General features: G+C 35.1%; 2 protein-coding genes across 3 annotated transcripts; both read right to left on the reverse strand.

The window, feature by feature from the left end:
* Nucleotides 1–740: 740 nt before the first annotated feature.
* LOC127240204 (E3 ubiquitin ligase PQT3-like) lies at nt 741–8,008 on the reverse strand. 2 transcript variants are annotated; one of them, XM_051258746.1, is made up of 15 exons: nt 7,555–8,008; nt 6,149–6,260; nt 5,849–5,930; nt 5,555–5,721; nt 5,363–5,442; nt 5,096–5,161; nt 4,813–4,969; nt 4,589–4,737; nt 4,224–4,388; nt 3,777–4,106; nt 3,408–3,449; nt 2,697–2,958; nt 2,406–2,534; nt 2,214–2,295; nt 741–1,573 (listed from the first exon to the last, which is right to left on the reverse strand). In XM_051258746.1, the coding sequence occupies exons 2-15, from the start codon at nt 6,241–6,243 to the stop codon at nt 977–979; spliced, it is 2,403 nt and encodes an 800-aa protein (XP_051114703.1). In that variant the 5' UTR covers nt 6,244–6,260; nt 7,555–8,008; the 3' UTR covers nt 741–976. The 2 variants fall into 2 exon arrangements, with proteins under 2 accessions (XP_051114703.1, XP_051114701.1); XM_051258744.1 differs by having other exon boundaries at nt 7,058–8,008.
* A 1,056-nt stretch (nt 8,009–9,064) lies between these two features.
* Nucleotides 9,065–13,902, reverse strand: LOC127240689 (uncharacterized). The gene is made up of 10 exons (XM_051259499.1): nt 13,742–13,902; nt 13,039–13,098; nt 12,907–12,946; nt 11,930–12,108; nt 11,804–11,842; nt 11,620–11,706; nt 11,467–11,527; nt 10,672–10,796; nt 9,461–9,552; nt 9,065–9,361 (listed from the first exon to the last, which is right to left on the reverse strand). Exons 1-10 carry the CDS (start codon nt 13,787–13,789, stop codon nt 9,247–9,249), a joined length of 846 nt encoding a protein of 281 aa, XP_051115456.1. The 5' UTR covers nt 13,790–13,902; the 3' UTR covers nt 9,065–9,246.
* Between the last annotated feature and the right edge of the window lie 1,998 nt (nt 13,903–15,900).

Consider the following 15,900-nt stretch of genomic DNA (forward strand, 5'->3'; position numbering starts at 1 on the left):
AAAAATTGATCTTCAGTCCTCCAATTTTATGAGTTTACAATATTACCCACTAACTTCATAAACCCGGCCTTGCATTATATTTTACTAATGGAAGCTTTTTTAATGATCTTCTTCCAGTAGCATAATTTATTTTTTCTAGTGTTTATTTGAGAGATTGGATTTTGAGTTGGGATTTGAATAGTAAAAATTTTGAATTTAAATAGTTGTATATGTGATATAAATAAGTGTTGATGTGATATTTTGAATGTAAAATTGATTTTTAATATAATATAAAAATAAAAAATAGGTGTTTGATTTGATATTTTTTGAAAAAAAAAATTGGATGAACAGTGTAAATCCAATCTACTAGCCAAACAAACACACTTAAATATTTTTAAAAGTATAAACATCTAATATTTAATTTCTTGCTCAGGATATTATATTAAATATCAAAATTTATTATTATAAAAATTATAAAGCTATAAACAATTTTTTAATTAAATATATATGTTTTTTCTTTATTAATATTATAAAAATATAATATATTTATATACATATATTTAAATAAGATTATAGTATAATATAATATGCATTTTGTTCAAAAGTGAAAACAAGCCCACCCAAAGTTTTGAAAGTACCATTTTTGTAAGAACAACATTTGATGTATAATTATTTTTTTTGAAAAAATATAATTATAAATAACGCTAAAAATTACGAAAGTAATCTAATTAAAATCTCAAAATTTTATCTAAAAAAGGCCATAGAAAGAAACAAGCATCAATTGCATTTAATGTTAAGATGCTTAAGAAGATAGTAACAATAACTTCTTGATGTTATTACATACCAAAAGGCTGCAAACAAAGATATGATATAAAGGGAAGATGACGATAGCAACGAACGAAAAGACATCACATGCTTTTTCCTCTTCTATTCTTCAGACTCATTCATTCATTTCTATCTATTTATCTATCGATAAAAAAGATCAAATCGATCTAGTCTATCGATGCTTGCTGTACCCTCCGCGGTCCTTGTCCCTCGACCGCCGGTGATCCTCCGCCGCCGCCGCCGCCGGAGGGGACGAGTTGTACCTCGACGGCCGCCTCTTGAAGTGCCTTTCATCATCGCTGCTGTCATCGGCCGCCACCGCAGTTTTCCTAGCCTTGTGGTGATCTTCATGGTAGCCATTGGAAACTGTCGCCGTCGACCTCTGATTTCCGGCGCCGGTGCCGGCGCCGGCGGAGGTTTCAGAAGTCTTCCTTTTTTTGCTAGACGGCTGCTCGTTCTCAGGGAAGCTGATGCGGGAGAACACACTGGCCTTCTTCTTCTCAGCGGCGGAGAGTGCCGAAGCAGGAGGCTCCGACGGAGATTCCGACCGACGCTGGTGGCTGCTGCCGCTGCTGCGGTGGCGATCGCGGTGGCGGTGGGGTTCATCCGGATAGTCACGGCGGTCGGAACGGTGCGATCGGCGGTCTTCCTCGTGAGCTTCCGGCTTCTTCTTCGACGGACGCGGAATGTCGGAGCGACGGTCCGGGGAGGAGCGCCGCTCCGCCCGGTGGCGGTTGTCAGCCGCCGGAGGCGGCGGAAGAACAGGCCTCTGCACCACCAGACACAAAACTAAGTACAACAATCCCAGACCTACAAAACTCAATTGGGCTGAAATTTGGAAATAAAAAATAATTTACACAAAAAACAATTTGGGCCGAAATTGGACGCCGGGCCCAATTCTATTCTAATAACACAGCCCATATTAACCTATTTTTTTATAATCAGTAGTTAAAAAAACCCAATCTTGTAACTTAAGTACGTTAAAAAAAAGAAAAGTGGCCTAGACATCATACACCCAAGAAAAAAACACTTGCATCCAGTGTATTTTTGGGTTGACGTCATTAATTGGGCATAACAAACACACAATTATCAAATGAAGAAAGTAAAAATTCCAAAATTAAAATTGCATAGATTCTCAAAGAAATTAAATAGTCTATAATAAGAAATCCTCGGGTGTAAAATCTACCCTTTGATTTGCCACCACCACCAATCGTGCTACTGAGCATTAGGTGAGAAAGGCAACCACCATTAGCATAACTAAATTTTATCCTAACTATTGAGATACTCTTTTTGTAGTACGCCAAGTGGTGTCTTGCAAGAATAGCATGCATTTCAGGGACCATGTATTCCACCTGCAATCGGGTAAAAATATGCACTAACACTAGTAGTTCGATGATAAAGGGACATACAGGTTTGGGCTTGGACGAGGCGTCGATAGTGCTGCTCCCTTCTCTTCCATCTCGCCCGTATTCGCGCTCTTTAGGCATTTCCCTGCGACGGAAAATATGATTGTTTTTAATAATAGATAGAAGTTGAAGGTTGGGTAGGTATTTAAATGAAACAAACGATCATTAACAGAGAAGCAGATTGATTTTGCTTACTTATTAATATCTGCCCGTCTCTCCATTTCGCGCTTCCTCTTCAGATCAGCTTTTCGAGCTTCGAATTCTTCTCGGCTCATGATAGGTGGCCCGGCGTTGAATCCCCCCATTGCTAACTCAGCAAGATCCCTACAACACAAGGAAGAATAGTGTGAGATTAATCAGACATCGAAATTTTGGCAATGATGCTCGTTCCAGATCAGTAACCATAAATACACAGATATGTTTTCTGTAATTCAATCAAGTAGGGAATTGAGGTAACATTATGCAAGAACATGAACCGAATCATACCTCTGAGGGGGGGCACCGTATGGCATCATACAACCTGGTACTCCAAATGGATCGTGTGGCATTACACCACCAAATGCCATATCCATGGGATTGAGGCCATACCCCATGTATGGCATTGGACCAGGATATGGAGGCATAAACCCATCCAACCCGGGTTGCATTCCGTTCCAGTAAGGATTAAAAGCAGCAGCGGGACCACCCATAGGCATCATATAATTCTCGGGTGCAAATTCCTGTGCAGCTCTCCACTGCATCTCAGCAGCTGGATATCATTTGACAACATTAGTTTGACCAACAAAGAGCTCAAGTAACACAAATCAACACCCAAAACAGATTCATTTAATTTCAGGCAGTATCTTAAACAGGGTAAAATTGACTTGGAACAAAATAATATACTTGTCACACACAAAAATTGAAGTTTCTAAACTTGAAAAACACATAAGACATTTTCAAAATGGAAACCAGATATCCCATTGCTTATATAGTTATATAAGGTTTATTTCAAAGATTCACAAAAAATGTCAAAACTAAAGTTTACAGACACACAACTATGATCCCCCTACATGGTATAGCAGTTCTCAAATAGCATCAATTTAAGGGAGAAATGTCTTATTCAGGCCAGTATCACAAGTCAAACAAATTTCACACAAATAGGGTGGCCGCATAACATTCTAAAAACGTAAGAATGAAACTTTGGTTATTAGATCATACCACCAGGAGGCATGCGCACTTTCTTCTTTTTCTTCTTCTTACCTGTATCACAAAAAACTCACACGTTCAGCTCCAAATGGATATATATCATTGTAGTACATATTATCTGAGAATAGTAATTTGGAAAAGTAATCTCTATGAGAACTTCACATTCAAGTAAATAATTGTTTTTATAGCACAGGCTGGTCATTCTTTTTTGGAATGAAAAACATACTACACAATTCAGTGTCTCATCAGACACTAACACCTTCATTGAAGACACGCCATAAAGAAGACAGAAACAACAATACAGAGGAATTCTCCATTGCTGTCCAGATCTAGCATCCCAAACACAAAATCTATACAGGAAGCCAGACATCCACCATTTACCTGCTTCACCAGACACTGGTTTCTGCTGGACCTCTTCGTCAACAAATTGAGCACTTCCCTGCGAAGCTGCTCCTCCTCCCTCCTTCATAGTTTTTGAGTCATGAGTAGCTTCTGCAACATCAGGTAATCTAGGAGCTTTCCCTTTATCTGGTTCTGATGGTGGCACATCTAAAGATTTGTTTTCTTCAACTGTCTCGACAGCCTTTGAAGTCTCTGCATCCTTTAAGATTTCTTCCTTTTGGGGTGGTGGTGTGGGCTCTTTCGTTCCCTTTGAGGCAGCAGACTGTGTGGGGGATGGAACCTTAGCTTGTGGATTGCGAGACTCCAAGTCTGAGCCAGAAGTAAATAACAGGATTATCAATTTATCGTTTCAATGGAAGAATCCAACTTGAGACCGAAAGAAATTAAAGCCTAGATGGTTTGCTGGAGTGAGAACACCGAGCATACCTTGGGCTTGAAATGCACTCCCACCATTTTCAGTGCTGTTATTATTGGATTCCAGAATTCGGTTAATGGTATCCCTCAGAGTCTTGTTGGGTAAAAGATCATCTGCAAGAATGCTTGTGGCCCCACAGACACACATTGACTTGGAAATGATGTAATCTCTTATACCTAAGGAGAAGTGAGAAAATCAAGTAAGGTTCAACCATCATTAGAGAAGACCAATCTCAAGAAGCAGCAAAACATTTTGGATTTCCAAACACCCAAAAGTAAAACACCACTTCACATATCCAGACTGAGGTACCCGGGAACAAAATTGTCCTACCATTGACATGGCATAAAATAAATTGTCAACTTAAGTGTAATCTTACATTTATCACAAAAGCTGGTAAAACAACACTTGCTTGTCAGGACAGCATCTTTCATTACTTCTTTGCACAGTGGGCAATGCAATTCAGGTGGGAGATCACCAACAGGCCGTGTGGATGGCATCCCCTCAATCTCTTTCTCAAAGGCAGCCCTTTAAAAAATTTAAATAGTAAAATGTTATTTACTGTTAACAAATGTATGCATCATACTAATCAAGATAGCTTACTCATTTGGCTTTAGAACAGCAACAGCTCCACTTGGCAATGCATATGAGCCATCTGGAGTAGCCACCAACATGGACTTTGGAATTCCAGTGGGAGGTTTAACCCTTTTAATATCAAAATTGGGATCACCATTTGTTGGGCAGTGCTGAATGAAATGACCTAAACAAAAGGTTCCATGATATTACTAATATATTCTGTCCAATCTTCAGTATTTGAAATAACTATATTACTGAGAATCATTATTTAGTTAATAAAAATTAAAAAGAGTGAGGAGGGGAACCATACCAGGCACCTTGCACCTGTGACATATGTAACCAGGTGGTGGTGTTTTCTTCTCAAATCCACCTCGACCTGTGAGTTCAAGTGGCATGGTTTCGGAATAGTCAGTATGCAACAAACCAACGGAGCAGAAAAAATATTGGATTCAATGAAAGCTGTGAATGACCAAATCAGGTGAAATGGATAATATTAGAGTCAACCACTATAATTTATTATTATTATTATTATTATTATTATTGGGGCGGGGAAAGAGAGGGGGGAGGGGGGTATTACCAAAACCACGTCCACCCATCATTCTTCCACCCATGCCACGTCCAAAACCACGACCAGAACCAAACCCATCGGAATGTTGACTGCAATGATAATGTAATCAACAGGTAAAAGGTCAAAGAAAAAATGATTTCAATGTTAAGTTAACAAGAGGTGCAACTGATATGGCGGTAAGCCAAGGGAAGTTCTACTAACTGTTGCCAATCTAAAGCGGGAGTGTCAATTAGTGCTTTGATCTTGCTCTCCTCATCTTCTTTGCTTACAGGGAGAGCCTCCTGAGCTGGAATGCTTGATTGCACAGATATAGTTTCAGGAATTGCGTAGAGATCTGTTCCAAACTCATCCCAATCTGTATCTTCAGCCTACAATGTTGAATACCTTGATGAAGTTAGATTACAATATAAAAGTTCAACCATATCTAAACAACTATGTAGCTAATGTAAGAGAAGTGTTGAGACTCTTTCTAAAGATTGATTAATGAATGCTTACATATTTCATGGCAGAAGGATCTGCTCCAGAAAAGCCACTCTTTGTAACTTGAACATCATCAGGATTGCTACTCGTATTTGTCCTACAATATGCATGGAAATACTCAACTAACAATTCCACATAAAGTTCGTAATTCCTACTTGTGTGCTGTACATGAAGGTGGTTGTTATTCCTATTGGGTATGGTTAACTGTTATATCCCAAACCTTTGTCCAAAGGTTGAACAAACAACCCAACCTAGCTGCTGTACATTATTTTTTTAAAGTAAATTGAAAAAAGATTTTAAGGATTAAGGCAATACTCTTGTTGCTCAGAAACAGGCGCAGTAACTATAGGCAGTCGAGGGCGTCCGGGAACTCGGCGTATTAAAACTGAAGTATTTTTGGGAATTAACATTGCTTCATCAAGGTACTCTGAAATATACAGAATAACAAAAAGATTAAAACACACAGAGAACACCAACAAATACAATGAATTAGCACAACCACAGCCATGGGCCAACACCACCTAGAATCACATCTCCTTATCTCTTCCCAATTGTCCAGCAATAAAACTTATTACAACTATGACCATCACTGTCCTGATCTCGAATGATAAACTTCTTCATAAAACAAATAAAACTTCGCAAAAAATGAACAACTGGGCCAATAACAACCAGCACATACTCAAATCCTACTCGCCTTAAAACACTTCCATCTCAACACAGAGAAAATATTTTGCTCCACCGTAGTGACTCAAGGCCACCATGTTTCCACCAAACAAGCCCTTTGACAACACCACCTACTATATGGTTGTTAACACCCGATTATAATGCCACAGGCAACATTAACAGTGGAAACTACAAATACACATATAACTAAGATAGAAACAAGCGAGTTTTCAAACGTGAACAAAACTAACCAGAGCTATGGTCAACATGCATTTCAAAGGAACAAAAGAAAAACATGCGTCTGAAACATTGTTCCACCACATAGTAGTTAACTATTGGAAAATATGTCTGTAATATTCAACTATCTGCCTGAAAACTGCTAAACACATCAAAAACATATACCAAAAACGAACAAGCACGAATCAATTGACCTCAATATTACACAAACCACCAGAAAATTGTGTTTTGAGCATATTGAAAAAGGTTAGAAAGAATCAAACACCCATTCTTGGTTTTAAAGATTTCTATTTGAATAAAATCTTACAAAGAATCAAAACCAACCTTCATTAGTCTGGGCGTTGGTGACAACGAGGTCAAAATCAGTACCCCTGCCCAAATGCTTTAGTTCAAATATTTTTTCTTTCAAGTTTCCCACTGATATGAAGTGTCCATCCAGCGGAACTGAATCGTAATCTTTTGCACTTTTAAATTTATAGTACACAGCCATATTTTTTCACCTTTCTTTGTAGATAGAGGAATAACTACAGATATAAATTGTGCCGTCAAATAATACAAAACAAAAAGCCTGGCATTCAACTCAAACAAAGATGAAGAAGAAAACAAATAACAGAAGTACAACGGAAAATCGAGTTCTTTTTTTGTTCTTTTTTTTTCCTCTTTACTTCGTTTTCTTGCACTTAATCAAGAAAAATCAAACCGACTAATGGCCTTCTAATCCTTCAGGAGACCGATAAATTCCAAACGCTGAGTCTTCCTTGCTCTTGCACAAGGGTAGAGAGAATGAGAGCGAGATAATCAGGATCGATCAAAATATTCACCAAAACACCGCAAATTACGTAGATCCAACAGATCGTAAAAGAACGCCGAAAAGCCCTCTCCTTCTGGCGCCGAACCGAATCGCCGAATCACCGCCTCGAACTGAGGAAACCTCCGACGCAAATCTCTCGATCAATAGACAAGCAAACCGCCGCTTCAGCTATCGAATCCTGCCTCAAGAACACCACGAATCGATAACCCGATTGTAGAGTAAAAGGTACGCGAGCAGGCGACTAGGGCGCACCCTCGATAATTAGCTCATCCTCCTGGTCCACAGAACCAAATCAGCACTGATCGGATAGGAATCGGTCGACCACTAACAGAATTGAAGAAATTGGATGTAAATCCCAGGATAAGAATACGGAGAGATTAGGGTTTTGATAGGTAGGGAGAGCGCGACGAGAAGAATCGCAAGTCTTCTTGGTGCGGAATGAAAATGAGGATAAAGCTGGCGCAGGGCATAATGATATATATATAGATGGGCGTTGCAAATCTACGGTCATGATTTAGTAAATCTGCGCGCCGATTAGATGCGAAACTACCCAACCCAATACCCACGTTCACACGCACACCTCTCTACCTTCTTATCTTCGGCCCACTAAAACTAGTGGACCGCTTGGGCCTATTTATATATTTTTTTTATTTATTCATACTTTTATTTTCTCCATAAAATATTTTACAAAGTGTTAATGTATTTATTCAATGTCATTTCTGTTATTTCATTTAACTTTAGATTATTACTCTTCGGTCCACATAATTTATTTTTTTAAACATAATTATATATTTTAATTTATTTTAAATTTTATAATTCATAAAATTTTTATTTTAATTTTAATTTGTAATTATTTTTATTCATATATTTATTAATTATTTACTAATATTATTTCATTGATCACATTAATACTAAAGTAAATTATTCAAAACTCTTTTAAATAATTCTTTTACAATTAATGTATTTTAATTTTGAATTTTAAATTGAAATAATAATTAGAATTGATATTTTGAATTAAAAATAAAATATTTAATTTAATATTTTAAAAATATATATACAATATATAAACAATAAAAAAACCTTAACAAAAGGCGATGCCTCTCGGTGATTGCTACTGGTCTACCTATCACAAATTATTTCTACGCGCCTAGTGTAACTTATCTTATCGAATTTAGTTTAAAACATATTATCGAATTTAGTTTAAAACATATTAGATTCAATCAGGAAAGTTTACCAATGAGCTCTTTTATGCAGCTGTACTATTAAAAAATCTTGGTTAAATATCTATGTATAAAATGAAAAACAACACCAAGACCAACGCTCATATATCATATATACTAACAACAAATGAAAGGAGTATAGAGATTTCTAATCGGTATTTATCATTCTTTCCTAAACACTCTGAAGCAAATTTGAAAGCACTAGCTAAATGCCAGACACAAATAAGCGGAAGCCCTAGAAAAAATACAAAGATAAATGTTAAATGTTACTTTACAATTTCCACCATAATACACAGCATATCCCCAGCCTCAGCCTGAGCCAACGCAAAAAAATATACTCCTTTAAAAGCTACTGCAAATATCAATTTTACATCTATTTCTTTTTTGTAGGAAGAAAGTGACAATAGCATCTAGAAACTAGGGAAAAAGGGGTGAATTGATATTGGGTAGCCAATAGGAAGATGATCGTTTGTTTCATTCAATCATATGTCTGTCAAGATTAGTGATGACACAATGACGACGTATGCTAAAAAGAAGAAGACAGCTATCTGGAAGAAGAACTTGGGGTTGTCCCGCATGTTGGGGGAGGTAACAGCCCTGAAAATATGCCGATGCGAAAATGAGTGGGGATTGAATGTAGATACAGCAAAACTATTACAATGATGCAAGGTTGGATTTGGGTAAGAGATATTATACCTTGCAATGCGCTGAGAAAGCCGGTGAAAGGGCATGCTTTGGATGAAGACAATACCAGGTCCGGTTAGAACAGCAGTGATCAGGTTGTCACCCTACGAACATAGATAAGAATGACAAAAATAAGTATTATTCAATAGTGGAGAAATCATATGCACAGAAGATTAAAAGTTGAAAAATGGACTGCCCCATATGAATTATAGCAAAGGATCAAAATGCAATTGATGAGTTCACTGAATTTATTCAATTTGGTCATTAGAAAGGGGAACTTGTTGAATCTAAACTAGTTTATGAGTCTAATATCTGTGTTGTGTTGATGGAGAAATCAACACTTTGTGGATTGCAAATGTCTTGCAGAAACAAGAACACAGCATAAGATCATTTGTTGGGAGGTTGTAAGGATAAAGATTTTCAGCTAACACCAAATATGAATCAACCAGAAAACAAAAACGAAAAAGAAAAAGAAAAAGAAAAGCAATTATTAATGAAGTTTTGAGTAGCAAACATATAGCCATAAATAAGTTCTAAGATAACCAGAATTTTGATAAATATAAAATTTCAGGTTCATTCTTAAATTAGAGAGCAATTCACACTGCATAGTCAATAGACAACCGCAAGACAAAGTGAGCAGGGTGAAAGAAATTGAGTCAGAACTGAATATATACAACACATCATGATACCCGTGTAAGCCAAAGTTGTCCTCAGTTTCAGGATCATTGAATATGAGAACAAAAGAAGAGTAGCAAAATTTGGAGACTCCATCAAATTCTCTCATGGAACTAGACCACTAAAACTTTAAGTATTATCTAGCTCGTGGTTGCAACCACACAATTATAGGACTGTGTAATGACTAATCCGCACCATTACATTATTCCCAATTCTTAGAAATAAACAGAGATTTTGCCCCTGCAATGTACCACAATTAGCCATAAATTGATGTATTCTTCAATTCATCAGGTAAGATTTTTAATAAATTGTAGAGAGCACAAACAATTCTAAAAAGCAGCCTACAATATCATAGCATCCAGAGAAATATCTATTTAAGGACCTCCTACAAAGCTACCACTGGTGAATGACCAAGACCCATAAATCTGCTTATCAACTTTAACAAAAACTATATATTAAACATTTACCATCACCACAAACCACAATAAAATATTCCTTGCAACTGGCATTTCACTATTTCTGAAGGAAAATAATGCAGGGATACTCACCCCAAAGACTACCCTTCTCATAGGGCCATTATACTTGATTTGAACATTAACTGTTGCTGAAACGGCAACAATGCTTGAGACATCAATTGTGAGTACTTCTCCCACCTCTAGGTTTTTCTGTACAACTAAGAAGCACCAAAGAGCAAGGAAAACACCATAATTAGATAGGAAACAACTACAAGTTGGATTGCAGTTTTGGCAAGACATGATTCATTCATCTCATGAGCAACATGCCACTACCAAGCATGCCTCTAAAACTATAAAGACTTGAAGGCCTTTAAGTCAAAATTTTCCATATTTAAACACTGATTATTAATTAATTATAATAATGAAGATCTTGTCCATAGATCTAGGGTAAACATTACCATGAATGATGAATTCAAACATAACTGATCATTTTGTTTGCAGCTGTATCAATAATGAGTTTTTACTACCTAAGAAAAGGAACAAGTTAGTGTTTAAGTGAGATGCTGACAAATCATGTTGAATCAAATCATTAAAAGACAAGCAGCTCAAGCTATCATGGTCCCTGATTTCTTTCAGAAATGTGCATGGTATCTACAAATGTTCATTCATCTAAGATATGGTGCTTTTGTTAGGAGTCAAGACAAAATGCAATTTTCACATTATAACAGTTTCCATATTATAATAAATCAACCATGAAAATTTTTACTTGCAAGATATCTACGAGGAAGTCTTAGCTGTCTAAAATACATGCAACAAAAAGATGGCCTAGTGAAGCTACAAAATGCTGTAAGATATCATATAACAGCACTCCAAATTTGAGAACCATACCAGAACCACCACCTACAATAAAAGCAAGCCCTTGACCAGAGAGTTTCTGCCTCAAAAATCCCTGTAAACAGTGACATTTAATTATAACTACTGACCTTAGAAGAGAGCTCAAATATAAAAAGGAAAATAATAAGAAAGACCCAACCATCAGACCTCTACATTAGTAATGGCATTGCGTGCCCTTGGATCAACTGAATTATTTACTTTGACATCATTAATAGAGCAAAGAAATGCATCTGGCTACAACATATTATAGCAAAAGTCACACCAAAGTTAGTAAACCACCATGAAGAGAAATTTCATTGCAACTTTTACATTAATTGTACATAATCAGTACCTGGCACAACATTTCACCACCAAACAAAGCCAGATCAATCTGCATGGTGTAACCACAAACAATAGAAACCCTTGACACCAGATAATGAAATATCAATGAGAATCAGTAATATGGAAGGTTACATACCGGTAGAATCTTTGCAAGTGTAGGTGCAGCTATTCCCACAAACCCATCAGTTGATCCAGTATTGTGGAGTATTATGCTAGTAACACTCTTTCCAATAAGCCATTGCCACACACCAGCTTCATTTTCTGGCACGTATACATTTTCCATTTGTATAGACCCGGACATGTAGCACATCGAACCTGCAACACATCCATGTATGGTGGTCACTTTACAAAGAAGATATATACGCAGAGATTATGTTTAAAATTTTAAGTTTGAGGTAGTAATCAAAGTGCTAGTACAGTTATGGCCAGAGTTTAGAGATGGACCATTAATTCACCTAACAAAGATTATGTGGAAGAGAGAACGAAGTTGCAACTTAGCGATCAAGAAAACAAGATAACATGAAAAAGAGAATAACAAAGAAAAAAAGATAAGCCTTTAGCTTCAAGGGCACGAGATGGAGATGGCTAACAATCTATCAGAACCAGTTCAAATTGGGTCACTATTTAGCGCGGTGTAATTTGTGCATAGTGCTGTAGTGCACTACAAACAAAGAGGACCTTTGTTGGGGTTATGGCACTTGGCAAGATTATACTCAAATATAACTAACTAAAATACAATTTTACAATAACAACCAAACATGATATTGATCAAATGCTTGCCACAGATACATTATAGAGAATCTCCATATATGGTGGCTTCAATCAAGTAAGATTCATTTGTTCCCACCATGCTATAATGTAATAGATGACGGTAAGTTAGTAAACGTGTGAAATTTTATTCATCAAATGAATTTAAGGCAAACCCGATTAAATGCATGTGTAACCTTCAGTCTGAAATTGTCTTTTACCAGCCTTTATCACATAAGTAATTTCTAAAAATGAAAATCATAAATAGTTACTACGTACAGCAAACAAACATAACCAACAGAAGAATAATACATCCAATTCAAACAGAAATATTATACAAACACGAACGGTTAACTATTTGCATACCTGGCTTAGCAATAACCTTTTCCCCTGGCTTTAGCATTACCTAGAGAGAGAAAAAAATGCCAATTTTTTTAATTAGGCTGTATAACATATGTCTATGTCACGGGATGAGAAAATCAGGCGTGCAAAAAATACCTGAACTATTTGTGCTTCCCCTCCCAGGATCTGAAAAGGTGTGACTGCATCCTGTGGGCTCTGAAACAAAATTTGAAATGACCCATGAGCACATAGGCTAAAGTAAATAAATAAATAAACCAAGCATATAGGCACTATTGAATTACAAATTGAACAAGCAAAAGCAAGCACCAGTTAAGTATCATTGCAAAATCTGATGGCTTGGTTAGAATTTCTATAATCAATTTATCTTTAAAAGCTAGCTTGTGATGCACAGCTAACATATTGTAAGCGAAAACCGAAGGCGCTTGTATGAGCATGATTCCTGTAGGCTGTAGCATTGCAATGACAATGCCCTAAAAGATTCCAAAACAAGATATCTTTTCGCCCGCATTGGCACATCACTTCTACATAGTCACGATTCCAGGAAGCCGGTCACACCGAAACGAAACTGATGAAATCCCAACTCCATTTTACAGCGATCGCAGAGGTCCTAGGCACAAAATCACACACGACCACACAAGACAACTCTAAACTCGCAGCCAAAATCTACCTCTACAGAAGGTAATTGTTAGAGTTCAATTTTATTTCAAGTTTCAGATTCACCATACTTCTCAGCAAGATAACGAAACTGTGATCGCTAACAAAAAAAATTTCCAAAATCAAAACATTAAATAATCATATAAAACCCTAACTCAATGAAAATTAATGAATTGTGATTAACCTGATAGACAAACGGTTGGAAGGGTGTCGAAAAGAAAGGGGCTGCCATTGGCGAGTGATCGGAGCTCACAATTTGCAGATCGGTGAATCAAAATTGCTGTAATTCGTCATTTTTATTCCATATTTTATGCCCCAGGGGTTTTGGTTCTAAAATTTATCGACACGCCTTGATAAAAAGTTGAATACCGGGAATGACCTTCAAATTGGGAATCTGTCAATTAGGACCACGAAGGTAGTTTTGTCCATTCACGTACAAATCGTCGTTTGCCGCATTGATGTTGGTTGAACAATTGGACTACAGTCAGCGTCATATCATTGACGTGGCATGAATCCATTCGCTGATATTCCTATATAGACGTGGTTGGGCGGGTCTATGCTGATTGAGCTCTGACGTGGACTGTTTGCAATTAAAGTTTGCGTAAACCAAGACATATTTTTATGTAAATTAAAAAATAATATAATATTTTATTAATTAATACAAATATATAACATGATATTGAATTTTTTATACTTACAAATAAAAGAATATTATTTTTATAAAAATTAAAAATATTTTAGTATATATAAAATTCATTCGGACCATTTGAAATAAATAATTTTATAGTAAATTAAAAAATAATAATATTTTATTAATTAATAGAATTATCTAAAAAATATTTTATATTTTTAAATGATAAAAATAATATTATTTATTACAAATTATTTTAAATAAAATAGACGAAAATGATTAAAAGCATATTAAATTGGACAAAATAAATATTTTTTACATAAATGAAACCCTCGCTGATTGGATCTTAAGTATTAGATATTAACGTAGTATTTTTCAAAAAAACCAATGGTATTGACATTTTTTTTTTTGTTATTTCTAAATTTCTACTTTTATGTAATTTCAAAAAATAAATAAAATTTTCAATTTAAATTAATATTCAAACTTATTTTTTTGAACATGAGTAATTGAATATAAGATTTCCTAAGTGGTATTTTAATGTTGCTAATTAAAGGTATTATATGTGATTATTTAAAACATAATATATAGTTAAAAGTCAAAAGTACTTTTATGTTTCTTTATTCAAATTTTCTAAAAAATTATTATTTGAACTCCCTTTCTCATCAAGTATTATTTTAATATTAAATTTAAATCAATTTTTTTAAAACTCAACCAAAAGAAACATTCTTAAATAACTTTTTTGGAGTGGATAGTTCTCTATAATATGATTTTTGCTGTTTAATAACCAATTGCGCATTGATATTAAAGAATGGATCCGACATTCTTGAGAAGTTTTGGATATTCGGATGACACTAAAGTTTTGAATTTCATTGCTTGGGATCGAGTATATTTTACCAATGTAAAATATCAAGTCATCTAGGCAAATATAAATGTCGGATCATTTTGAATGAAGTGTTGAGCTTAAACACTTTTTTTCAGTAATTTATTCAAAAATTGAATACTTATATATCATTGGATTCATGATAAAGTTTTTTTGTAATTTATCAAAATAATCAAAAAATAATCAAGTTTGAATTCACAATATCATGCATGACATCTGATCCGTAATTTATTGAACATTTTAGTTATAAAATAAATTAAGAATGTATTAATATTTCAAAATTTATTATTTAAATAGAATCTTAGATGCGGCTTTAAATATAAATATACAAATTTAATTAGTTTGTTATTTTGGAATTCCAAACTAAAAACATCGGTTTTCAATGTAATATTTTTTTAATAGAAAAAATTATGATATATAATTTGCATGACATATTATATATATATCTCATAAATAGAAATAAACATAAATGTTATACTTTCTCATTCCCAAAAGTATAGTATTATTGTGTTAGGCACGAGATTTCAAAAATATTGATATTATATTGGTAGTTGGTAAAAAGTAAAGATAAATGACTTTTTTGCACTTGTAAGTACATTAGTGTAAAAAGTAGTGAGAATTGTGTAATAATAATGAAAAAGTAGAGATAATTTTATGGTGATATGATTATTTATGAAAATGGGACTATTATTTTGGGACGGACAAAAATTGTAAACAAGACTTTTGTATTTGGATGGATGGAGTATTTATTTCGAGTTTTTATTATTTCCAATAGAAGGTCTTTGCTCATCATTTTAATAAGAAAATATTACAAATAAATTATTATTTAAAA

The sequence above is a fragment of the Andrographis paniculata genome, unplaced genomic scaffold (genome assembly GCF_009805555.1).
Source record: "Andrographis paniculata isolate CXL003 unplaced genomic scaffold, ASM980555v1 Contig79END, whole genome shotgun sequence".
Classification (NCBI taxonomy): Eukaryota; Viridiplantae; Streptophyta; class Magnoliopsida; order Lamiales; family Acanthaceae; genus Andrographis; species Andrographis paniculata.

Excerpts from the sequence above, each read along its gene's own strand:
- LOC127240204 (XM_051258744.1), bottom strand. The coding sequence starts at position 7,223 with ATGGCTGTGTACTATAAATTTAAAAGTGCAAAAGATTACGATTCAGTT. Across the intron at positions 6,261-7,057 it reads CAACGCCCAGACTAATGAAG|AGTACCTTGATGAAGCAATG; the intron begins GTTGGTTTTGAT and ends TGTATATTTCAG. Across the intron at positions 4,107-4,223 it reads GAGTGCATTTCAAGCCCAAG|ACTTGGAGTCTCGCAATCCA; the intron begins GTATGCTCGGTG and ends CTTCTGGCTCAG.
- LOC127240689 (XM_051259499.1), bottom strand. The coding sequence starts at position 13,789 with ATGGCAGCCCCTTTCTTTTCGACACCCTTCCAACCGTTTGTCTATCAG. Across the intron at positions 12,947-13,038 it reads GGGAAGCACAAATAGTTCAG|GTAATGCTAAAGCCAGGGGA; the intron begins GTATTTTTTGCA and ends TTCTCTCTCTAG. Across the intron at positions 11,707-11,803 it reads GTGGTGAAATGTTGTGCCAG|CCAGATGCATTTCTTTGCTC; the intron begins GTACTGATTATG and ends AATATGTTGTAG.